General features: G+C 39.4%; 1 protein-coding gene across 8 annotated transcripts in view; it reads left to right on the top strand.

Annotated features, from left to right (window-relative positions):
* Positions 1–25,578, top strand: part of ASCC1 (activating signal cointegrator 1 complex subunit 1) — a 103,087-nt gene that overhangs the window by 45,711 nt on the left and 31,798 nt on the right. For all 8 annotated transcript variants that reach the window (XR_011488776.1, XM_070470803.1, XM_070470801.1 and 5 more), the window contains exon 7: positions 8,349–8,468. Coding sequence is in view for 7 of the 8 variants with exons in the window: in XM_070470803.1 (XP_070326904.1) it covers positions 8,349–8,468 (120 nt within the window). In the remaining variant the exon portion in view is untranslated. The remainder of the gene's footprint in view (positions 1–8,348; positions 8,469–25,578) is intronic.

Here is a 25,578-nt window from a genome sequence, read left to right as displayed (position 1 = left end):
TCCAGTAATTATTTTGAATACAAAATATTTTTCTTGAGTAAAATCATAAGCTGATCAGGTTTGCAGCTACCTGTTCTTTCTGAATTTCAAACAGCAACGAATATTTTGTCTTGTTCTTTGCTTAGTGATGGAAATAACTATTTTCTCTCTCATCTTACCTAAAATTCAAAATAACGGTGTTTGTAATTAGATATTTATAGTTTTCCCTGCATAAAATAAAACTTTATGCTTTACTTTACGAAGCAGAGCCATTTTACCTTGTTTAAAAATCAATTCTGATATTTTTAACATCCCAGATTACTTTTTGTTAAATAGAACTGGAAGCAGCTGCAGTTTTTGGCTGTCATTAGGATAATCCTGCTAAGAAAAAAATTAAAGGCAGATAAAATATTTGTTTAAAGAAGTATTTGTTTTTTTACTTTATGAAAATCAGGTCACAGGATTTTAATCATGGAAGCTTTATCCTGAGCTATGTGAGGATTTAGCTGAGTTCTTCCCTTTTATGTTTGTTGGTGCCTTTTGTGACTAAATGCCAAATCTGAACCCTTTAAGCATGTCAGGGTTGGTGTGCATAGGGAATGAAGAGCAACCTTAATAGTTACTAAGAATTTTTGACATGACAGGATGAAAACAGTAATTGTAGTTTTTCAAATTCAGCAAAGCTTTTGAAATAGGACACATTACCCTGCCAAAAATCTGCAGTGCAGGCAAAATTTTTTTGAAGATGCTCTTTTCAAAAAGCTGGTAAGATTTGAAACCAACAAGTAAAGCAAGCCTTTCCAGCCACCTTCTCTCACATTCTCTGCCACATACACTTGTTTAAAAAGTATATCGTGCAAAATTAATTTACCTGATTGGCTAGGGGGATGATAATCAGTATTGGTTATTTGTCTCAATATACCTGAGTTTCCTAAAAGAAAGCAAAGTGAAAGTGAAGTCACTCAGTTGTGTCTGACTCTTTGTGACCCCATGGACTGTAGCCTACCAGGCTGCTCCGTCCATGGGATTTTCCAGGCAAGAGTACTGGAGTGGGCTGCCATTTCCTTCTCCAGGGGATCTTCCCAATCCAGGGATCGAACCTTGGTCTCCCGCATTGCAGGCAGACACTTTACTGTCTGAGCCACCGGGGAAGCCCAAAAGAAAGAAGAGTCTCCTTAAAAAAAAAAGATGCGTATAATAAAGCCCTGGTGTAAATTGCATCATCTACCTTCTTTTTCTTCACTATTCTTGATCTTTGATCTCATTCTTTGTACTTGGTATGTTTAGAAAAAATGTCAATAAATAATGGCATTTCTAATCTGAGCCTTTTATGATGTAAAGATTTCAAATTAAAATATAAAAATGGAAAACATTGGGAATGAATTTGTGGTTGTTCAGTTGCTCAGTCGTGTCCTACTCTTTGTGACCCCATGGACTGAAGCACGCCAGGCTTCCCTGTCCTTCACCATCTCCCAGAGCTTGCTCAAACTAATGTCCATTGAATCAGTGATGCCATCTAACCATCTGGTCCTCTGTTGTCCCCTTCTCCTGCCTTCAGTCTTTCATATAACATGCTGTAGCTTAATTTGATGGCTTTTTAAATTGAGGTATTAAATAAATGTGGCCGTATCAGAATTTAATTAAAACTGTGGTGATATATAAATATTTTAAAGAAACGTGTGGTTGAACATTCGTTTCAGATTTGGGGGTGATAATTGAGTTTAAGGGATGTTACTTGACCAGAAATAGAAATTTGATTTCAGTTCTTAAGCTTAAGGCTCATGTATCTGTGTAGATTTCAGATGAATTATTCACAGTGTTCAGTAAGTACTGATGCTCAAATGTGTCCCTTGTGACTTTTCTTTGTGAGATGTGAAACACAAACAATGCAGTGGCTCTGAGTATATAATCTGACAAATATGCAACTCTTCTTTAGCTCCCGTATCACTCAGCTCATACCTAAGTGTTCCCAGTGGGCCTGAAGTAAAACCAAATAAGTTAAAAACGGAGAAGAATGAGGAGAGAAGAAAAGGAAAAATACCCACGGGCAAATGTTCCTAATAATTGCCTTGGATGTGTCTCCATTGTAAAGTATGCTCACTGGTGTCCCAGGTGGAATAGTTTGGTCACCAAGACAAAGAGCATTTATCAGCATTTTTCTTTACTGCTCTTTAATTCTCTCTCTTGATAAATCCTAGAGATACATTGAAAGAGTTTCTATTTCCGCTCGTAAGGCAGAGTTTGGGTCCTGTTCCAGTGTTTTGTTTTTGGTGCCCCATCTAATTCCAAGGGTTTGACGTAGTTTAGAGTGAGGACGAATATACAAAAGAAATGTTAAAGTCAGACAGATTAGAAACCATAAAGATGGAATGGGAAGAAAATTCTGTCTAGAAACTGAGGTAAGATAGTAATTGTACTTAGAACATTAAAATTTAGTGCTGTTTTCAAGTGTCAGTATACATGAACTAAATTCCAAAAATGAACACACCAGTTGTTAAAGTTCTTATCTGATAAAAAGAAACATAACAATTTTGGGAGAGAGAATCCTTTTCTGGCTCTCAGTCCAAGAAAAATTTGTGTAAATCTTAGGATAAAGAACCCAAGAATGATGATGAGCAGTGTCTTTAACTGGAGTTTTGCAGAAGATAAAAAAACATTGTTCATGTGAGTGTGACATTGTTCATGTGAGTGTGACAAACTATTCAATATCACGGTAATCCAAGTCTGTGTCCCGACCAGTAACGCTGAAGAGGCTGATGTTGAACAGTTCTATGAAGACTTACAAGACCTTCTAGAACTAACACCCTAAAAGGATGTCCTTTTCATTATAGGGGACTGGAATGCAAAAGTAGGAAGTCAAGAAACACTTGGAGTAACAGGCACATTTGGCCTTGGGGTACAAAATGAAGCAGGGCAAAGGCTAATAGAGTTCTGCCAAGAGAATGCACTGGTCATAGCAAATGCCCTCTTCCAACAACACAAGAGAAGAGTCTACACATGGATACCACCAGATGGGCAACACTAAAATCAAATTGATTATATTCTTTGCAACCAAAGATGGAAAAGCTCTATACAGTCAGCAGAAACAAGACTGGGAACGGACTGTGGCTCAGATCATGAACTCCTTATTGCCAAATTCAAACTGAAATTGAAGAAAGTGTAGAAAACCGCTAGACCATTCAGGTATGAGCTAAATCAAATCCCTTATGACTATACAGTAGAAGTGAGAGATAGATTTAAGGGACTAGGTCTGAACAGACAGAGTTCCTGATGAACTATGGATGGAGGTTCGTGACGTACAGAAGACAGGAATCAAGACCATCCCCAAGAAAAAGAAATGCAAAAAAAGCAAAATGACTGTCTGAGGAGGCCTTAGAAATAACTGTGAAAAGAAGGGAAGCAAAAAGCAAAGGAGAAAAGGAAAGATATTCCCATTTGAATGCAGAGTTCCAAAGAATAGCAAGGAGAGATAAGAATGCCTTCCTCAGTGATCAGTGCAAAGAAATAGAGGAAAACAATAGAATGGGAAAGACTAGAGATCTCTTCAAGAAAATTAGAGATACCAAGGGAACATTTCATGCAAAGATGGCCTCAATAAAGGACAGAAATGGTAGGGACCTAACAGATGCAGAAGATATTAAGAAGAGGTGGCAAGAATACACAGAACTGTACAAAAAAGATCTTCACAACCCAGATAATCACGATGGTGTGATCACTCACCTAGAGCCAGACATCCTGCAATGTGAAGTCAAGTAGGCCTTAGGAAGCATCACTATGAACAAAGCTAGTGGAGGTAATGGAATTCCAGTTGACCTATTTCAAATCCTGAAAAGTGATGCTGTGAAAGTGCTGCACTCAATATGCCAGCAAATTTGGAAAGCTCAGCAGTGGACACTGGACTGGAAAAGGTCAGTTTTCATTCTAATCCTAAAGAAGGGCAATGCCAAAGAATGCTCAAACTACTGCACAATTGTACTCATCTCACACGCTAGTAAAGTAATGCTCAAAATTCTCCAAGCCAGGCTTCAGCAATACGTGAACTGTGAACTTCCAGATGTTCAAGCTGGTTTTAGAAAAGGCAGAGGAACCAGAGATCAAATTGCCAACACCCGCTGGATCATCGAAAAAGCAAGAGAGTTCCAGCAAAACATCTATTTCTGCTTTATTGACTATGCCAAAGCCTTCGACTGTGTGGATCACAATAAACTGTGGAAAATTCTGAGACGGATGGGAATACTAGACCACCTGACCTGCCTCTTGAGAATTCTATATGCAGGTCAGGGAGCAACAGTCAGAACTGGACATGGAACAGCAGACTGGTTCCAAATAGGAAAAGGAGTACACCAAGGCTGTATATTGTCACCTGGCTTATTTAATTTATATGCATAGTACATCATGAGAAACGCTGGGCTGGAGGAAGCATAGGATGGAATCAAGATTGCTGGGAGAAATATCAATAACCTCATATATGCAGATGACACCACCCTCATGGCAGAAAGTGAAGAGGAACTAAAGAGCCTCTTGATGAAAGTGATTGAGGAGAGTGAAAAAGTTGGCTTAAAGCTCAACATTCAGAACACTAAGATCATGGCATCTGGTCCCATCACTTCATGGCAAATAGATGGGGAAACAGTGGAAACAGTGGCTGACTTTATTTTTCTGGGCTCCAAAATGACTGCAGATGGTGATTGCAGCCATGAAATTAAAAGACGTTTACTGCTTGGAAGGAAAGTTATGACCAACCTAGATAGCATATTAAAAAGCAGAGACATTACTTTGTCCACAAAGGTCTAGTCAAGGTTATGGTTTTTCCAGTGGTCATGTATGGATGTGAGAGTTGGACTATAAAGAAAGCTGAGCACTGGAGAATTGATGCTTTTGAACTGTGGTGTTGGAGAAGACTCTTGAGAGTCACTTGGACTGCAAGGAGATCCAACCAGTTCATCCTAAAGGAAATCAGTCCTGAATATTCATTGGAAGGACTGATGCTGAAGCTGAAACTCCCAATATTTTGGCCACCTGATACAACGAGCTGACTCATTGGAAAAGACCCTGATGTTGGGAAAGATTGAGGGCAGAAGGAGAAAGGGACAACAGAGGATGAGATGGTTGGATGGCATCACTGACTCAATGGACATGGGTTTGGGTGGACTCTGGGAGTTGGTGCTGAACAGGGAGGCCTGGTGTGCTGTGGTTAATGGGGTAGCAAAGAGTTGGACCCGACTCAGTGACTGAACTGAAGTGAACTGAACATGAAATATAACCTGGTACAAATTTTTTAGTGGGAAACTAAACCAAGGGTATGATGCTTTCTGGTGGTCTAACTATGCAGAGTTGGAGCTGAGAAAATGTAGGGGAATGTATACTTAGTATTAAACTTTTTTTTTTTCTGAAAACAGTTTTGTTGACTGCACTTGAATGAATTGAATGGCAGTCTTTCATATTGAATTCTATGGCTATTACTAGGAATGAAGATGCACTGTATTGCTGATTGAAGCTAAATTCTTCAATCAGGTGATATTTCGGAGTTTGGCTTGTGTTTTCGAGTATCCCACTTGTTGGACGTGGTGATAGAGATAATTATGATTGAGACTTATTTTTTTCATTCAAGTGTCTGTCTGAAATAGTTGGGTTATGTAGTTTCTTAGAAAAATTCTTGTCTTGTGAAAGAATAATGGCCTTAATGTTTTAAGGAAGTCTGTCATTAGGATTCCTAAAGAATCTCCCTGGGCCTCAATTAAATATCAGTAAGACTTTTTTGTTTTTCTTTATTTGTAATTATCTTTTGATGAATCATAACATCCTGTTGTCTTTGAGCCAGTACCACATTCATTATTCAATGAATTATCCTACATATCATTATTCAGTGATAATATAGGCATGTGTCCATAATCACAAAATTGTCCAGAACATCTCCAGTTACAGTGGAACATCATCAGAGATTTATGAAATACTCACTTTACATAAGGCACTGTTCCAGTTGCTGGGGATATGGGAGTAGAAAAGATGAATAGAGTCCTTGACCTCATGGGCCTTGGAGAAGGCTGTGTGATGAGCTGATTTTTAGCTGGGTTTTGGGTTGGCACACCTATTTACTAGCTGAAGTATAAATCTGTTTAAGGGGTCTGAGAAGAAAGCAAGATGGTGGATTTTATTTAACAGGAGAGCAGTACATGTTAGATTTATAAAAGCCCCAAATTGCGGATAAACAAGATGTCTCTTGTAGTAGTATTACCTAAAAATAATTACCATCAGCAGTTTGGAGCATATGTGCCCATACTTTTTTGTATTCATATATGTATTTTTTCTTTATGGTGTAATTTACTTACAGTAAAATGCATGGATCTTAAGTGTAGTTGATAAATTTTAATAAATGTGTACACCCATGTAACCTCACCCAAATCCCCATGGAGAACATTGCCATCACCCTAGGATGTTCCTTCATGCTGTTTTCCAGTAAATTCACTTCTTCCAGAAGTAACTGCTGTTCTGATTTCTATTATCATAGATTAAATGTGTTTCTTTAATATCATATAAATAGAATCATTAAGCACATATGCTTTTATGTTTGGCTTCTTTTTCATGTATGTGCAGTATATATACTTCTTGAATTTGGCTTCTTTTGCATGTATTTTTTTATTTTAACTTTTTAATGAATAATACATGGTTCAAAAAATTTTAAGTTCAAAGGATATGTGGTGAAGAGTTTCCTTCCCACTGCACCTTGGTGCATCCCACCAAGCACCCTGATCTTCTTTGTATTATATCAGTTCTGAGATTTTACATATGTATAAGCATATATATATATATGTGTGTGTATGTATATAATGTTTATGTTTAATTTTTCTTATCCCCATCCTTGGTGGCTTCCCTGGCAGCTCAGATGATACAGAATCTGCTTGCAATGCAGAAGATTTGAGTTCGATCCCTGACTTGGGAAGATACCCTGGGGAAGGGAATGGCAACCCATTCTAGTATTTCTGACTGGAAAATCCCATGGACGGAGGAGTCTGGAGGGCTGCAGTCCACGGGGTCGCAAAGAAGTCAGACATGATTGAGTGACTAACACTTCCACTTTCCATCCTTTGTACAAATAATGAAACTGATTAAATATTTCATCAGGAGTTGAAAAATAGTGATATTCTGATTCTGTTTTTACTTATACATTTATCAGTTGGAATTCTTCTGAAAGAACTTTCTTTATTGGCTGTGGTTGGATATGTGCCTGAGCAAAGGGTTTCTATTCTTGAAGACTTTTTATAAATATTGCCAAATTGCTCTTAAAGATGTGATACCAATTTGCACCTTCACTGTTGTTACATGCATAAAATACTGTTTGCACTTTGTAGAAATAATGAGGTAAAAACTGGTGTTTTGCTGAATGTTTTGCTTTGTTTTAGGTTTGAAGGATTTATTAACAAGAAACTACTCATTACACACATTTAAACAATTTTAACTTCTAATAGCAGATTATTTAACTTAATTTCAATATACAGTCATTGGGGAAAAAAGAAATAGAAACAATAGAGAGAAGATGCAGAGTACACATCACCAAATTGAGCTGACACCTACACCCATACTTGAACCCTTCTTGGAAATACCTTATTAACAGCAATCTGGAGTCTCAATGGAGAAGGGCCCTGAGCCATTCATCTACTCTGTGGGCGAGATTTTGAATTGCAGTTTGTGGGGGCTCCCATTTATAATCCCAGGACACAAACTGGTATCATCATCAGTTTGTGTGCAAAAATGCAGCTGTGGTTTTGCTTTTATGATGCTGATTGTTTCATCTTGTGAGTCACCAAATTTCGTTAGGCTTCAGTGGGGTTAGCCAGGCCTCCAGGGGCTTAAAAAATTCCAAGATCCACTCCCTTTCTTATCTAAAGTGCCATTTGACTTACTGGTAATGATTGGTGTGTTCACAAGCAGGCACATAGTCCAGGCAGGGCCCAGACAAGGTCAGAAGTTGGTGGAGGCCTCTCCGCTACTTCTGAACCCTGAACAAGACCACATCCATTTTAATTTCCCTAACAGCTGGAGAGGTGGGCAGTGCAGTAAATGCCCTGTCAGTCAGAACTGTCATCACTTGGTCTTTCATTAGACATTTCTTAGATAGATATGCTATTAATAATAAACTGGTCTTGGGATAGATATGGTGTGACTTTGGGAATACTTGTGGTTCTAGTTTGTGTTCATTAAACATGTATCAGTTTGAAATTAGAAGGACAGTTAAATCATGTTAGTTAAATTAAAATACCCCAACAACTTCATTTTTGTAATATTTGACTCTGTATGTTTACCATGTTTCAAAATATAATAGCCCTCTTAGCTTAAAAAATTATGAAAATCTAATGTTTTTTCCTTTGCAGTGACATTTCAGGGGGCAAACCCCTGGAAGTAGAGATGGCAGGGATAGAATACATGAATGATGATCCTGGCATGGTGGATGTTCTTTATGCCAAAGTCCATATGAAAGATGGCTCCAACAGGTATGTTTCTGAAATATTCCTTTGTTTTAATCAATAGGTGCCTCAGAGCATTCCTGGAAGTTTAGGTAGTTTTGATTCCTTTTCTTTGAGATCTTACTATTGTAAGGAGTGTATTGTATTTCTTATTCTGAAATAGTAAGTTAATATTTTGCAAGAGGAATTTGTTGTAGGAAGAAGTATCAGACTTTTAGTTTGGTAATTATTGGATTACTTGGATGGTGGATATTGATAGTACAGTCTAGTTTTTATGGAACTCAGTGCTTCCTTCATGTTTTCTAGGATAATAGGAGGCAGAAGAATGGCATACTAGGATGGTAGTTTCAAAAGTGACATAATACAGATCTAATGAAAAAAAGGGCAAAACAGGGCTGTAACACAAATTCCATAGGAATATTAAAATTGAAGTAATAGAAAATTCCTAGATCAGTGCTTGGCACTTGCTAACAGCATACATTAAAAATGGTTGCTGCTTTTAATTTTTGTTATTACCACACCTTAATCCCTATTAGAGATTCTCAGTCTGCAACCCATACCATTTCTGAGGCCATTTTCAGTGTTAGTGCTATTTTTTAGCCTATGCAAGGCCTTTGGTGAGCAGAGGAGCCCATCTTGAATCGGAAGTTTGTTTTTGTGTGGCCTTTTCACTGGGACAGGATAAAACAGAGCTCACACTGAACAAAAAATCCTGTAGAGAAAATCTATGTCTCTAGGCAGGCCTCCAAATTGCTTTCCTGGAGGGTCTCATGTAGTTTCGCTTATCTCAATTTGAATTAATAATCTCAGTTGTCTCCTCTTTCAGTTCCAATGAAAGTGAATTTTGAGTTAATGGAAGAAAAAAAGGGTACAGAATCAGTTTTTTGTGTGTGATGAATGTCAATTATCTCTCAGGAAAACTGGAGAAAAAAGTACATTAATATCACTACTAATTTCATCAAAATCTTTAAGTATGGGAATCTGTCAAGCTCATGGTAGCAGACATGTTTTCCAAAATTCTTGTTTTCACTTGAAAGCTTGAATTTTGTTATTGGAAAAAAAAATACTGGTAATTGTTTTCCATGAAGTTCTTTTTTGAGAAAATGTCTGCCAAAAAGCCAAGTCTGAATAACCATAATTTGTCTGTCAGTTGTTCTTTGAAGCAAAAATGGTGTTCCATGGACAAAGAGGCTAGTGAGCTATAAACCTAACAAGCTTGCAAATGCCTTTCCTACAGACAGCCATCTAGTCTCATATACAGTCTGAGTGATTTATACATCCTGCTAATTTCATCACACAGAATATTGAAAAGACACCTACTCAAGGGCTGAGATTGATCATTTTATTGATCAATTTAATTTTAATGGGCCTGATTTTGTGCTTAGATTGTTTTATCTCTATTTTATCTTCATAACATTTATATAAAATACTTTTATTATGCCCATTTTATAGATCAGGGAGGTTCAGAGAGCTTAAATAACTTGCCTTAGGAGCACATAGATAGCAAAACCTTGCCCTGAATTCCTGCGGTTTTTAGTATACGTATGCTCAGCTGAGTAGAATAAACTGTGTTCCAATTCTTATTCCTATAATAAAATAGAAAGTTGTGACCTATGTTTCTTTGGAAGGTGGTAAAGTTCACATAATAAAATTCATCATTTTAACTGTTTTAAAGGGTATAATTGAGTGGCGTCAAGTACATTAATAGCATTGTGCAACCATCACCACTGTCTAGTTCTAGAACATTTTTATCACCCCAAAAGGAGATCCTAGACCCATTAAGCAGTCACTCTCTGTTTCTCCCTTGCCCCATACTTCCCTCTTCCCAGCCCCAGCCCCTGGCAGCCACTAGTCTAGTGACTCTATGGACTTGCCTATTCTGTAAATTTTCTATAAATGAACCATACAGTACGTGGCCTTTTGTATCTGGCTTCTTTCAGTGTATGTTTTCAATATCATCCATATTATTGCACGTATCAGTGCTTATTCCTTTTTATGGCTAAGTAATTTTCCATTGTATGAAAGGATACCACATTTTGTTTATTCATCAGTTGATGGACATTTGGGTCTGTTTCCACCTTTTGGCTATTGTGAGTAGAGCTGTTTCCGATTCTTTGGGGCTGACTCACTTTTAAAAATGTTTTAAAGGCATGTTTTTTATTTCGTTGATAAACCTTGTAATTTTATAAGTGTCACAGTGACTCAGCCCAATCTCTGTCTTTCCTTTTTCTGTTACAAGTCTTAATTTTTGTCTGTACCTTACTGTTGTAAAACTAAAATCTGTTATAGCCTAGAGTTAGGCAGTTAACATGAAGCTATATGGAAAATTTACATGGATTACAGTGTTTCATTAAATAAAATAGTGAATTTTTCATAGACTGCACAGTTTTGGTTTACCCTATTTGATGTGGCTCCCAGGGAAGAGAGGGTGGTCATTAAGCAAGGGTAATGAAATCATTACTTTGAGTGTTTCCATTGAATATGTTTAATGGTTAGATCCTTAGTTCTATAGAAGGTCTTTCAAGTATTTTGTTGTTGTTCAGTCGCTCAGTCATGTTCGACTCTGTGACCCCATGGACTGCAGCACGCCAGGCTTTCCCTGTCCTTCACTCTCTCCCGGAGTTTGCTCAAACTCATGTACATTGAGTCAGGGATGCCATCCAACCATTTCATCCTTTACCACCCTCTTCTCTTCCTGCCCTCAATCTTTCCTAGGATCAGGGTCTTTTCCAGTGAGTCAGCTCTTGGCATCATATAGCCAAAGTATTGGAGCTTCAGCTTCAGCATCAGTCCTTCCAGTGAATATTCAGAGTTGACTGCCTTGCTCTCCTTGCTGTCCATGGGACTCTCAAGAGTCTTCTTCAACACCACAGTTCAAAAGCATCAGTTCTTTGGCACTCAGCCTTCTTTATAGTTCAACTCTCACATCCGTACATGACTACTGGAAAAACCACAGCTTTGACTATACGGACCTTTATCGGCAAAGTGATGTCGACTTTCAAGTATAGAAAAGCATTGCTTTTTGAAATGCGAAGGAAAATAAGAGCTGTAGAAGCTAGATGTCTTTTGAAGACAGTGCTCAGACATAATTTTTCCTTACATTAATGGAAAGGAAAGGTCTTAGGAGGTGAATGTACCCTTTATGTTCCCACAAATCCAACTGAAGTGGAAGGGAAGGCGGTAGGGCACAACCTTTAAAAGAATGACATAGGCTTTGTTGCCCAGTCGTGTCCAAGTCTTTGTGACCCCATGGACTGCAGCATGCCAGGCCCCTCTGTCCCTCACCATCTCCCAAAGTTTGCCCAAGTTCATGTCCATTGCATTGGTGATGCGATCCAATCATCTCAACCTCTGATACCCTCTTCTCCTTCTGCCCTCAATCTTTTCCATCATCAGGGACTTTTCCAGTGAGTCGGCTGTTTGCATCAGATGACCAAAATACTGGAGTTTCAGCTTCAGCATCAGTCCTTCCAATGAGTATGCAGAGTTGATTTCCCTTAAGATTGACTGGTTTGATCTTTTTGCTGTCCAGGAGACACTCAGGAGTGTCCTCAAGCACCATAGTTAGAAGGCATCAGTTCTTCTGTGTTCTGCCTTTTTTATGGTCCAACTCTCACAACTGTATGTGACCATTGGGAATACCACAGCCATGACTATGCATATCTTTGCCCGCAGAATAATGTCTCTGCTTTTCAACACACTGTCTAGCTTTGTCATAACTTCCCTGCCAAGTCACAAACGTCTTCAGATTTCAAGGCCTCAGTCACCATCTGCAGTGATTTTAGAGCCCAAGAAGAGGAAATCTGTCACTACTTCCACCTTTTCCTCCTCTCATTGCCATGAAATAATGGGGCTGGATGACATGATCTTAGTTGTTTTTTTTTTTTTAATATTTAGTTAAGCCAGCTCTTTCACTCTCCTCCTTCACCCTCATCAAGAGGCTCTTTAGTTCCTCTTCACTCTGCCATTAGAGTGGTATAATCCACATATCTGAGGTTGTTGATGTTTCTCCTGCCTATCTTGATTCCAGCTTGTAACTCATTCAGCTTGTATCACTGCCTTGTTGTAGTGAAGGGGCTTGTGTAACTTGAGGAAGCTATGAGCCATGTCGTGTAGGGCCACCCAAGATGGACAGACCATAGCAGAGAGTTCTGGCAAAATGTGATCCACTGGAGGAGGGAATGCAAACCACCCCAGTATACTTGCTGTGAGAACCTCATGAACCGTATAAAAGGACATAGCCATAGGGCATGACAAAATCTGGTTATAACCAACTAGGTAGAAGATGGCAGAAGATTTGACTTCCAGTGGACTTTAAGCCTTATGGTAACCTCATTGTAATACATTAGCATTAGCTAAGGGACACCTGCTCCATGGCAGTTCCAAAGTGTGTCTTGGTTGTTCAGTTGTGTCTGACTCTTTGTGACCCCATGGACTATAGCCAGCCAGGCTCCTCTGTCCATGGAATTCTCTAGGCAAGAATAGTGTAGTGGGTAGCCATTCCCTTCTTCGGGGATCTTCCCAACCCAGGGATCCAACCTGGGTCTCCTCCACTGCAGGCAGATTCTTTACCTTCTGAGCCACCAGTTTGAAGGCCGACTATAAAAGGTCAACATGTGGATGGTGACCAAATTCCTGGAAATCCCTGCACCTTCCCAAAATAATTGGAATAATCCTACCACTCATTAGCTAATGAAATTACCCAACCCTGTAAAAACTGACAACCCCATCCTCTGGGGCCCCTCTTGCTTTCTGAGATGGCCCATGCTCTGTTCAGTGTGTTTTTCTCTAAATGAATTCACTTCTTGCCTATCACTTTGTGTCTCACTGAATTCTTTCTGTGATGAGACATCAAGAAGGTGAGCTGCATTAAAGCCCTGAGGCCATGTGTGTGATCTGTTTAAAAACCGTGGGTTCAAGTCCCCATCTGAGTTGCATTATTTCACAACCCTTACAGATTTTGCACACTTGATATTATGAGAGTTTGTAAGTTGAAAAGTCATGTGAATTGTTGACTAAATCCACTAATAGATCAACGAAGAACATTTTTTTAATAATTCTCATCTTTCTTGGAGAAGGAAATGGCAACCCACTCCAGTATTCTTGCTTGGAAAATCCCATGGACGAAGGAGCCTGGTAGGCTACAGTCCCTGGGGTCGCAAAAAGTCAGACACGACTGAATGACTTCACTTTCATCTCTCCTTCTGCTCTGTTTTCTCTTTTTCCTTGCCCATTCCACTTTCACAAGAAGAGACACATTTGTGTTATTTCAAAAAGATTTGTAGATTCCCCTCCCCCCAATTGCAGTGTCTAAGGGACTTTATATACCCCTGAGTTAACTCAACATTAAAACTATTTGAAGGCCTCCTTTGTGCAAGGTATTTTGCATGACTGTAAATTGATAGAGAAATGAGTAATACATAGCCCTGTTTTTAAGGTACATCCAATCATATGTGTTTTTTTATGTGAAGAGACCCTATTGAATGCAGTTATGGAGGAGAGGCCTTGTTATAATTTTAAAAAACATACTCAGCTTTTTCTGTATGGTTTCATATATTTTTAAATCAATGATTCCCTTAAAATGCTTGACCTTGAAGTGCCTGACTTACAAAAGAATGGAACCACTTAGATCAGATTTTTTCCTCTGAAAAAAGAGCTGGGAAGGTATAGCTACGTGTATTGTTGCTGCTGCTGCTAAGTTGCTTCAGTTGTGTCCGACTCTTGAACCCCATAGACGGCAGCCCACCAGGCTCCCCCGTCCCAGGGATTCTCCAGGCAAGAACACTGGAGGGGTTTGCCATTTCCTTCTCCAACACGTATTGTTAGATTCTTATGTTTTGTAAAGCCTTGACTTTGTAGGGCATTTGCATTCAGCCATTTTACTCATTGCTTAGTAGTCAATATTGCTAAGACTTAAGCATTGAACACAGTGGCTATTCTGTTCTCTCTTACTCTCACAGGCCTCCACCCTTGTCCCTCTAGAAGAGTATCTTCCTCACGTTAAACTGAGTACATGAAGCCAAGTCAACTTCCTTTTTCCCTCACAGTCTTCCTGTTTTCATCACACCCACCCCATTCAGTTTCACACTCATTCTGAAGAACGGCATGCATTATCTCTCATGAGGCTAACCCTTTATTTACTCTGGGACCCCATTCCTTCTTATCTCTGCAAAGACCTGACCCCATCAGTTATTCTATCTTGCAGGGCATTTCCAGTCCCCTTTTCCCTGGGCATTTTTCAGGTGCCCAGGATATGAGGTGCAGTAGACCCTAGGGATTCTTTCTTATGGATGAGGCAGATATCAGTAACTAGAATACACTAGGGTGCAGACTGTCACTGAGATTCTGCAGGTGCATGGATGAGCAGCAAAACTATGCCTATGTGTGTGCAAATTTTGTAAAGGGAGGCTTCAGAAAGGAGGTTTCTTTACTGAATGAGGAATTTGCCAACTGAGGTAGTAGCATGTTAGGAAAAGGGAATAAATACCAAGTACAGATCTAGAGGCAGTGTTATACACCATGTGAAAGGAACACTGATCTTTGGTCATTTGTGTACTCAATAAAACTTTATTAAATGCCTGCTCTGTGCCAGGCACTGTGCTAGGCTGTGAATATAGAATGGTGAGTAAAGCCAGACATAGTCATTGCCTGCTTTGTAGTTTGCAGACTAATGGAGAAAGCAGATGTTAATAAATAATACACAAATATATCATTGCAAAGTGTGACAAAGGTGAAGCAGGCAGAAAACAGTGCTCTTTTAAAGACGGAAAACATGACAGCTTAAACTGCAGGAGGGCAGGATTAAGGAAATCCTCTTTGAGGAACTGATACTGAATTGAGGTCTGAAAAGAGTGAGAGTTTGCAGGCAGAGGAGTGGTGGGAAGTTCTAAGCAAAAGAAAATGTGGAGCAGAAGCCCTGTGACAGGAAAAACCCCAGCAAATTCCAGGTGTGGATGAAGCATAATGAGGGAGCGGTAGGGTCACATGAGATGTCCATATGAAGAGATTAGAGGGGCTTGGATTGAAGCAGTAACAAAGATAAGAGAAAAAGAAAATAAATGCACACAATAAATAAAAAGAAATCCATATCAAGATAAATCACAATGGAAGTGAAGAACACTGAAGACTGAAGAGTTTAAAAGATGTCATCTATAGAGGATTGACTATTATCAGGCCTTGGACTTCTCAGTATTAACAATGGAAGCAGGATGTTTTATTAACAATGGAAGTATTAACAATGGAAGACAGCAGGATGTTTTCTAGAGAAAATGGCTGTCAACCTGGAATTATTTGGTCATTTAAAAAACATCTTTAAAAATAAATTAAAAAAATCTAAAAAACAAAAGTGAAATAAAAACTTCTTGTGTCTAAGTGCTGTCTTTCCTTATTGCTATCCTTTTTCCTCAAGTAGACTCTAAAATCCTTGGAGGGCAGAGGGTTTGTCGTAATCATTATAGTGTTTCTGTGATTATAAAACAATTTGTAAATACATGTTTACTTTTCCCCCCTCAAAAGTGGAAAGACCAAGCAAGAGAGAAATAAACTAGTTAGTCTGAATATATAAACATCTTATCAGTGGCTATTTTTTGATATTAATTTTTTTCTTTTAGCTTATCAGTTTTTTTTTTTTAATTAAAATGTTGGTAAAGCAGGCAAGTATTATACTTGCTCAGATATACTTGGTATACTTCATCATACCAAGATCAGTAGTAATCAGTATGTGCATGTAAGTCATAGAATTATGGTTTGACCCAAATGTGTTTGACTGTAAGGCCTGTGCTCATGGGGTGGAAAAGGGAGATTAAGAATAACTGGAGACAGACCACTCTTTTGAGAAGTTCGGTGAAAAGAAGATAAGAAAAAGTGTAGTTAAATTCTACAACTGTGCAGCCCAGCATCACAGTACTGTCTTCCAGTTTGCCATCTTCCATTCATATTATTTTCTCTCAAAAAACTAAAGCCTCCCAGATTGGTAAAATGAAAATTAAATGGCCCCCTTTCCCCTGCTCTCACTTTCCCTATATTCTTCTGTGATAGATTGTACGCAGAGCAGATACTGCTGAGAGTCACTGTCTGTGCATATTGTTTTATACAAACTGGACCACATTATTCATATTATTCTATAGTTCTTTTCAAGAGACATTACTTAGACATTACTTTTATGTCACTGTGTATAAGTCCTACTACTACACAGCCTTTCCAAGCTTTAACCTATATACAGTAGGACTTACTATTACTTGAAAATCTCCCATCATTTTACATCATTCTTTGAATTAGCTCATATTCTTCAGTCTAGTAGTCAGGATCTTACAGGATGAAACCAACTTAATATTTCAACTTGATCTTCCACTATCTTGCACTTGCCCCAAGCCCTAGCCAGCTTCACTGCTTGTTGATGATCCTTTGTATCTTTCTTAATGTCGTTTCTTATGACTAAAATTTCTGTGTTACTCCTCATCTCTTTCTGTCCTCCTTGCTATCCTTCTTTTTGCTCAAGTAGACTTTAAGATTCTTGGGGGCAGGGAGTGTCTTATTTCAGCATTATATATCCACTAGCTTTTATAATTCATGGCTTATAGTCGATGTTCAGTGAATGTTTGTTTATTTAAGTGATTTACTTATTCAGCTGATTTTCAAAGGTGAAGTGAGTCTGGTTAACTTCCTCTTTTCACCCCATCCTTCTGGTAGCCTTTTCTGGCCTCAGCCTAACAGTACTGTCTTCCACCTTTAAATTATCAAAGCACTTTGTATTGTTTGTGTCATTACCAATGTCCTCTTTGTAGTTATTTTAATAGATTGTAAGCACCTTAATGACAGGAACTGTGTTTGCTTAGTTTTTAATTCTTTTAGTGACTGGCATAATGCCTGTATATAGTGAGCACTCAGGAAATGTTAATTGGATAGAGCTGAGTTAAATTGGGGGGGGGGGGTTGGCAAACAGAAGCCTGGAATTTGCACTTCTAGGGAGTCAGTGGTCATTCTGCTGTACAGCTCCAAGCCTCTGGAATGTTTGAGTGCTTATAAGCCTTTAATACTTTGGCCACCTCATGCGAAGAGTTGGCTCATTGGAAAAGATCCTGATGCTGGGAGGGATTGGGGGCATGAGGAGAAGGGGACGGCAGAGGATGAGATGGCTGGATGGCATCACCGACTTGATGGACATGAGTTTGAGTAAACTCTGGGAGTTGGTGATGGACAGGGAGGCCTGGCGTGCTGCGATTCATGGGGTCACAAAGAGTCGGACACGACTGAGCAACTGAACTGAACTGAAGCCTTTGAACTAAGAGCTCAGATTCAAGACATTAATAACTGACTTCTGTTTTCAAACACACAGTTCTGTCAAAATGATAAAGCTGCTTAAGAATTTTTCTCATATTTTTCTCATAGCAACCCTATGTTATTTTTAATTCACTTATGAGGATGCAAAGGCATGGAGAAGCTTTGTGACTCTTTCACAATCAACCAGGACCTTTCCTGGTTCAATGAAGTAAGAATTGAAAGACTATACTGTTAGAAATATACTGATATACTGTCAAATGTAGTATCTGCGATAGCAGCCTGAAATTTAGTGTTTGTTTCTAAGCACCCTTAAGTTCTTTTAAATAGACCTCCAAAGATTTGTCATCTGTGAATTCATGCATACATACCTGCAACATCTATTCATCGAGCACTGATGATTTGTCAGTTAGGCATTAACTTGGGTACCAGTTAATCCTTGGGTGCCGGGATAAGGCAGTGGATAAGATAAAGAGCCCGCTTCATGGAGTGCACAGTTATTTGATAGCAGAGCAGCCCTGGCTGCCAGGAGCCTTGGAGTCCCTTTCTCTCTGTCATGACTGAGCACCTCAACCTGTCTGCTTCATTTCCTCTTGTTTAAAATGAGCAGGTTACAGTAGAACATTTGAAAGGACTTTAGTCTCTTCAAAGTTCTGAGTCTGTAAGTTTGGCAGGAGTCTTAATTTTCCAGAAAGACAAAGCTGGAAACTGGATTCTTTCATTTGATCAATTTAATTTCCTTCCTCTAGTATTAACATGCTCGCTGTTTCTCTCCATCTGAGCTCCCTATCCACTTCTTTAATAGACAAGAGGGAACAGGGAGGCATCATTCTGTTGTGATTTGAAATTGAGAGGCATTTTGCAGTGCTTGATTATGTTTAGACCTGTTGCAATATTTTAAAGTTTATGAGGTGTTAGTTAATCAGAAACTTTAGACACGATAATGTAGGTCCTGGCTTGGAGAGCCACATGCACAGTTAATTAAATCAATTAACTGCAAAATCAGATTATGTGCATTGTGAATATATTTTATTTTCCCTTTAGGAATGTAGGAACAAAGTCATTTTCTTGAATCAGTCCTCTTTCTCCATCCTTATTAATGTATTATTGGTTAACCCTTTTGGTTAAAATACTAGTTTAAATACTTGAGAAAAATATTTTATATCATGGGGAAATATTCAGGGTATATTAAATAAGCAGGTTACAGAAAACTGTTTTGTCTTTTTAAAATTGATATATGTCTGTAGCAAAAGACTTAAAAATTATCTAACCCCCAAATAAGTGTTTTATCTGTGGATGGTAAGGTTTTTTCCTTTTTCTCCTTTTCTGCACTTTCCATTGTTTTTTATAACAAGTGTATTATTTTTGTAATCAGAAAAAGATGAAGACAACTGTGCCAGGAAGCACAGCATCTGTTTTAACTGGCTTCCATGCCTTTAGTTTTCCCCTCGTGTATCTTGCTTCTTACAGCCTGACCTGGCTTTCCTAGGGCTGTTGAGACTGCAGCAACCCTGCCTTGACACACAGGAGCCTTCACACCCTGCTTCTGCCTGTCTCTATTTCATCACTGCCCTTCTCTCTCCGCAGAATTTCTCATGATCCGGGAGTATGGTTTATTCTTTGATATACACTCTTTCACTTGTTCAGGACAAAAATTCTTTTAGAGTCATTATCTTCAACTCCTGACTGCAATGTATTAGAAAAGCCACCATGCTCCTCACCACCTGCACTGGTGCCACGCCCGCCACCTGGCTTGTGAGCCTCTGGGCTGCCTTCCTGCCGCCTTCCTGCCTCCTTCCTTGCCCTCCACTGTCTGTCCTCCATAGGGCCATGAGAGGTTTCCTTTTAAATGCCAGTCAGATTACGCCCTTCTTTTGCTGAAAATTCTCCAAAAGCTCATTACCTCACCTGGAATTAAAGACAAGTCCTTACAGAGGCCTAAAAGCCTTATGGAAGCTCCCTCCTCGTCACCTCTCCTCACAGCTTCATTTCATACACTGACGTCTTCCTGTTCCTCTGTCATGCCGTGCTGCCTTAGATAACTGTATCTGTTGTTCCCTTTCTCTGAAGTGCTGTTCCCTTAGGTCTGTGCTCAAGTGTCACTTTATCAGGGAAGCCGTCCTCGATCACTGGTCTAAAATAGTACACTCACCATCAGACCCTTTCTCCTCTCTATCTTCCATTTTGTTCTCTTCATGGTGCTTAGCACCACCTGATGTCATGTGCATGTTTGTTTATTGTTTGTCTCCTTCCACCAGAATGTAAGCCACTCGAGGGCAGGGACTTGTTCCGCTCATCTCTGTGTTCCCATCACCTGTGACACACCAGCCCTTCCTGTCTCATTTGAGATCTTGTTCTGTCAGTCCCCTCTCTTGCTTGAAGTTTCATCTTCCATCTCTGTTGGATAGTTTTCGTGTTGTCAGTAAGCATTTTCAACTCTGTCTCCTCACTGGAAACAGACGCAAACAACCTGTCCTTGATTCTTTATCTAGTTACCAAGGCAATTAGTTTTTTCCCTTCCTTGTAAATTTCTTGAGCTTATGTGCCCATATCCCTTCCCTGTCTCACTGGCCTCTCCCTTGGTGCTCTGTAGTAAGGCTTCTATTGCCAATATGCCAGTGAAACTGCTCTAGCAAATAATGTTATGACTTTAAGAAATAAGTAGGCATCTGTTGCTCCTTTTCCTACTTTACTTTTCTATAGCATTGTACTATATTGAGTGTTCCTCCCTCCACCCCTGCCCACCTTTTATAATTCACCTTTCAGCCTTTCTGAAGTTTTCCTTTTCTTGTTCCTCCTCCTTATTTTTTTTTTAATTTAAATTTATTTTTTTAATTGAAGGATAATTGCTGTACAGAATTTTGTTGTTTTCTGTCAAACCTCAACATGAATCAGCCACAGGTATACATATGTCCCCTCTCTTTTGAACGTCCCTCCCATCTCCCTCCTATACCACCCCTCTAGGATGATACAGAGCCTCTGAGTTTCCTGAGCCATACAGCAAATTCCCGTTGGCTATCTGTTTTCCATATGGTCATGTAAGTTTCTGTGTTACTCTTTCCATACATCTCACCCTCTCCTTCCCTCTCCCCATGTCTGCAAGTCTGTTCTGCATGTCTGTTTCTCCATTGCTGCCCTGCAAATAAATTCTTCAGTACCATTTTTCTAGATTTCGTATATATGCCTTAGAATACAGCATTGATTGTTCTCTTTCTGACTCACCTCACTCTGTATAACAGGCTCTAGGTTCATCTACCTCATTAGAACTGACTCAAATGTGTTCCTATTTACGACTGGGTAATATTCCATTGTGTATATGTACCACAACTTCTTTATCCATTCATCTGTCGATGGACATCTAGGTTGCTTGCATGTTCTAGCTATTGTAAATAGTGCTTCACTGAACAATGGGATACATGTGTCTTTTTCAGTTTTGGTTTCTTCAGGGTATATGCCTAGGAGTGGGATTGCTGGGTCATGTGGTGGCTTTATTCCTTATTTTTTAAGGAATTTCCATATCATCTTCCATAGTGGCTGTATCAATTTATATTCCCACCAACAGTGCAAGAGTGTTCCCTTTTCTCCACACCTTCTCCAGCATTTATTGTTTGTAAGACTTTTTGATGATGGCCATTCAGACTGGTGTGAGGTGATATCTCATTGTAGTTTTGATTTGTGTTTCTTTAATGATGAGCAGTGTTGAGCATCTTCTCATGGGTTTGTTAACCATCAGCATGTCTTCTTTGAAGAAATGTCTGTTTAGGTCTTTTTCCCACTTTTTGATTGGATTGTTTTTCTTGCATTGAGTTGTATGAGCTGCTTGTATATTTTGGAAGTTAATCCTTTGTCAGTTGTTTCATTTGCTATTACTTTCTCCCATTCTGAGGGTTGTCTTTTCACCTTGCTTATAGTTTCCTTTGCTGTGCAAAAGCTTTTAAGTTTAATTAGGTCTCACTTGTTTACTTTTGTTTTTATTTCCATTCGTCTAGAAGGTGGGTCATAGAGGATCTTGCTTTGATTTATGTCATTGAGTGTTCTATGTTTTTCTCTAAGAGTTTTATAGTTTCTGGTCTTACATTTAGGTCTTTCATCCATTTTGTGTTTATCTTTGTGTATGGTGTTAGGAAGTGTTCTAATTTCATTCTTTTGCATGTTTCTGTCCCGTTTTCCCAGCACCATTTCTTGAAGAGGCTGTCTTTGCCCCATTGTATATTCTTGCCTCCTTTGTCAAAAGTAAGGTACCCATAGGTGCATGGGTTTATTTTTGGGCTTTCTATCTTGTTCCATTGGTCTATATTTCTGTTTTTGTGCCAGTACCATACTGTCTTGATGACTGTAGCTTTGTAGTGTAATCTGAAGTCAGGAAGGTTGATTCCTCCAGCCCCATTCTTCTTTCTCAAGACCGCTTTGGCTATTTGGGGTCTTTTGTGTTTCCATATGAATTGTGAAGTTTTTCGTTCTAGGTCTCTGAAAAATGCCATTGGTAATTTGCTAGGGATCACATTGAATCTGTAGATTGCATTTGGAAGTATAGTCATTTCACAGTATTGATTCTTCCTACCTAGGAACATGGAATATCTCTCCATCTGTTTATGTCATCTTTGATTTCTTTCATCAGTGTCTTATAATTTTTTGTGTACAGTTCTTTTTGTCTCCTTAGGTAAGTTTATTCCTAGATATTTAATTCTTTTTGTTGCAAAGGTGAATGGGATTGATTCCTTAATTTCTCTTTCTGGTTTTTCACTGTTTGTATATAGAAATGCAAGTGATTTCTGTGTATTGATTTTATATCCTGAAACTTTGCTAAATTCACTGATTGTAATTTTCTGATCATCCTTATTGATTGTCCTTGCTGGTTCCTTTTGGCTCCTTACATAGGAGTGTCCCATAAGGTCTCTGTTCTTAGCTCTCTTCTTGTTCTGACTCCTCCTCACCCTGTGGTTGCATCTTTCCCACACTTTTAACTACTGTTTTTGCACTGATCTCCCAAGTCTGTCTTTGGCTCAGCTTTTTCTGTTGAGCCTCAGGCTCTGTTATTTCCATCTCTCCTGGACACGTCCCACTAGATACTCAGTGCCACACATGCAGAAGTATACACACTGTTAACCCTCTCCACCACTTCCCACCTTGGTCAGTGACCCACCTGGTCATTCATTTTGGGTGTGCTCGTGGGAGTGGCTCTCAGCTGCTTCCTCTCCTATAACACTGTTGTGTCTGCGGGTCCCAGCTTCTCTCTCACAAGCTCTTTTGAGTATTAATACATAACCTTGTCTCTGTTCTCCTTGTTCCTGCCATAGTTTAGATGTTTGTTCCTTTCTCCTTTATAGTGTGGTCCTCTGAAGCCAGACTGCATGGGTTCTCATTTTGGATATATCACTTATTACTTAAGTAACTTTGGTCAAATTTTATAATTTCTCTGTGCCTCAGTTTCCTCGTTGGTAAGATAGAGATAAAATGGTTTAAGAGATATAAAGTGCTTAGAATAGTGCCTGATACATCATGTTTTTTATTGTTTCTATTATTAATACCACCTAGCTGACCTCAGTACTGCTGGTCCCTTCCCTTCTGAAGCATTTTCCAGTCTTCCACAGTGTGAGATTCATGAATGGACATCTGACAACATCATTCCCTTTTAAAAAATTTCCATAGCTTCCCATTCTCTGACCACTTGCTTACATTCAGTTCATCTCCACTGTCCTTTTTCTCTCACTTGTTACAGTTATATTAAGTTAATTGGTAGTTTTCAAGGTAAGCTGTGGTCTTGCATGCCTTTGCATCTTTACACGTTATTTCTCCTGCTTGATGTGTCCTTTCTTCCCTGGTTTCATTTGCAAATCTTTAATGATCCTTCAAGACCGTACTTATTTTATTTTTTAACATCCAGTTCTCAGATTTTAATCAGTCCAATGCATGAGTTAACCAATCATAGCAAGTAGTTACAAAATGTGTAGCTCAGTGGTGCTCTGGCAGATACAAGACAGATACGCTGTTGAGGAGCAGACAGTCCAGTGGGGGAACAAGACAGACAAACGTGAAACATTAAGGGACTATCCTTGGGAAGGTTAAGTAGAGCCTACTTAGTGGGGTAGGATTTCAGAGAAGAGCAAACTGTTTGCTCATGGATACTGAGGGGTGGTTGTGTTAGGTACTTAGAAAGACTTCGTGGAAAAGTGGGATTTTAATTGGGCTTGGAAGGATAATAAAATCTGTATAGATGGAGGGAAGGGGAAGTGGGCGTGTGGGGCCCAGGTAACAGAAGGCACAGAGGCGGCAGTTGGCAAGCTGCTCAGTGGAGGAAGCCTGGTAGGAAAGTGTGCATGTTGAGGAGCATGAGGATGTGCGGCAACCCCAGCAAATGCTGTGGCAGGCGGCAGGCAGTCGCGGGGTCTTCAGAGCAGGAAGTATCCTTGGGTTCTGGTATGTCCTATGCCAAACTGTACTGAGGCAAAAGGAAAACTCAGTAATACTGATCTTGCCTTCATTCAGAAATGTGGTATTTTGTTCATCATGAGTTTTTTTTTGCATTAATTTTGAGTTTTAAAGATATTGTATTAAAACCTTATTTATCTCTTTTGTAAAAAAAAAAAAAATTAGTTCTTGTGATTACTGCATTTTTTGGCACATCCTTAAATTTTGTGCCTCAGGCAAGTGTCTCACTTACCTCACCCTCATCCCAGCCCTGTGTTGTGTTTCTGGAGTTCAGCAGTGAGGGTATGGATATTTATTTTATTAATTATAGCTTGTTGTTGTTGTTCAGTTGCCCAGTCATATCTGACTCTTTGCGACCCCATGGACTGCAGCACGCCAGGCTCCCCCGTCCTTCACCATCTCCCGGAGCTTGCTCAAACCCATGTCTGTTGAGTCAGTAATGCCATTCAACTTTCTCATCCTCTGACATCCCCTTCTCCTCCTGCCTTCAATCTTTCCCAGCACCAGGGTCTTTTCTAATGAGTCAGTTCTTTGTATCAGGTGGCTTACTCATGTTTAAATATTTTTGGTTAGTAGACAGAATTTAATAAAAATGATTAAAATAAAGAAGCTAGAATTATAAAAATATTAATTTGGAACTTTGGAGCCTGAAAAACATGAAAGGGAAAAGAATCCTTTGTGTTTCTGAGTTAATCTCTACGGGAGGATAACCCCCTCTTGTTTCACCATATGAGTGCAAGCAGAAAATGGTTGTTTTGCCCACATTCTATAACTGAGGGATAGGGGTACCAGAGGCTGCTGAACTTGTGGATATATATAGGCATTGAGCAACTCAGCTGCTGCAACCAGAGATTCTGCCCCATGGCCTCAGGAAAACTTCCACAAATGGACCATGCAAGGTGAGCTTGACCCATATCTCACATAAAACAGACCCATCCAGCCTGCTCAAAGAGCAGCCACTCAGTGGGCCACAGTGTTTTACCACAGGCCATTGGCATCCCAGGTGGCACAGTGGTAAAGAATCCACCTGCCAATGCAGGAGACATAAGAGACTCAGGTTCAATCTTTGGGCCTGGAAGATCCCCTAGAGTAGGAAATGGCAACCCACTCCAGTATTCTTGTGTGGGAAATCCCGCAGACAGAGAGGAACCTGGTGGCCTACAGTCGGTGGGGTTGCAAAGAATTGGACATGAGTGAGCACACACACGTGGCCCAAGAAGCAGTGGAAGATTCACAAACCCTCCAAATGTCTCAGGGCTACTTGCATCTGGGAAAAGAGGTGGTGTGTGATACAAAGAGTATTACTAGTATGTACATCTAAAATGTAAAAGCTAAAAAGTGTGAAATCTGTTGTTTATTAGTACACTGGTGATAAAGGAAAGATTTTGAGTCAGGAAAGTTAAGAGTGCAGTACAAATCTCAAAAAACACCA

The sequence above is a fragment of the Odocoileus virginianus genome, chromosome 7, assembly GCF_023699985.2.
Source record: "Odocoileus virginianus isolate 20LAN1187 ecotype Illinois chromosome 7, Ovbor_1.2, whole genome shotgun sequence".
NCBI classification, from domain to species: domain Eukaryota; kingdom Metazoa; phylum Chordata; class Mammalia; order Artiodactyla; family Cervidae; genus Odocoileus; species Odocoileus virginianus.
The sequence above is the reverse complement of the archived record's forward strand: the minus strand, read 5'-3'. Positions and strand labels throughout refer to the sequence as shown.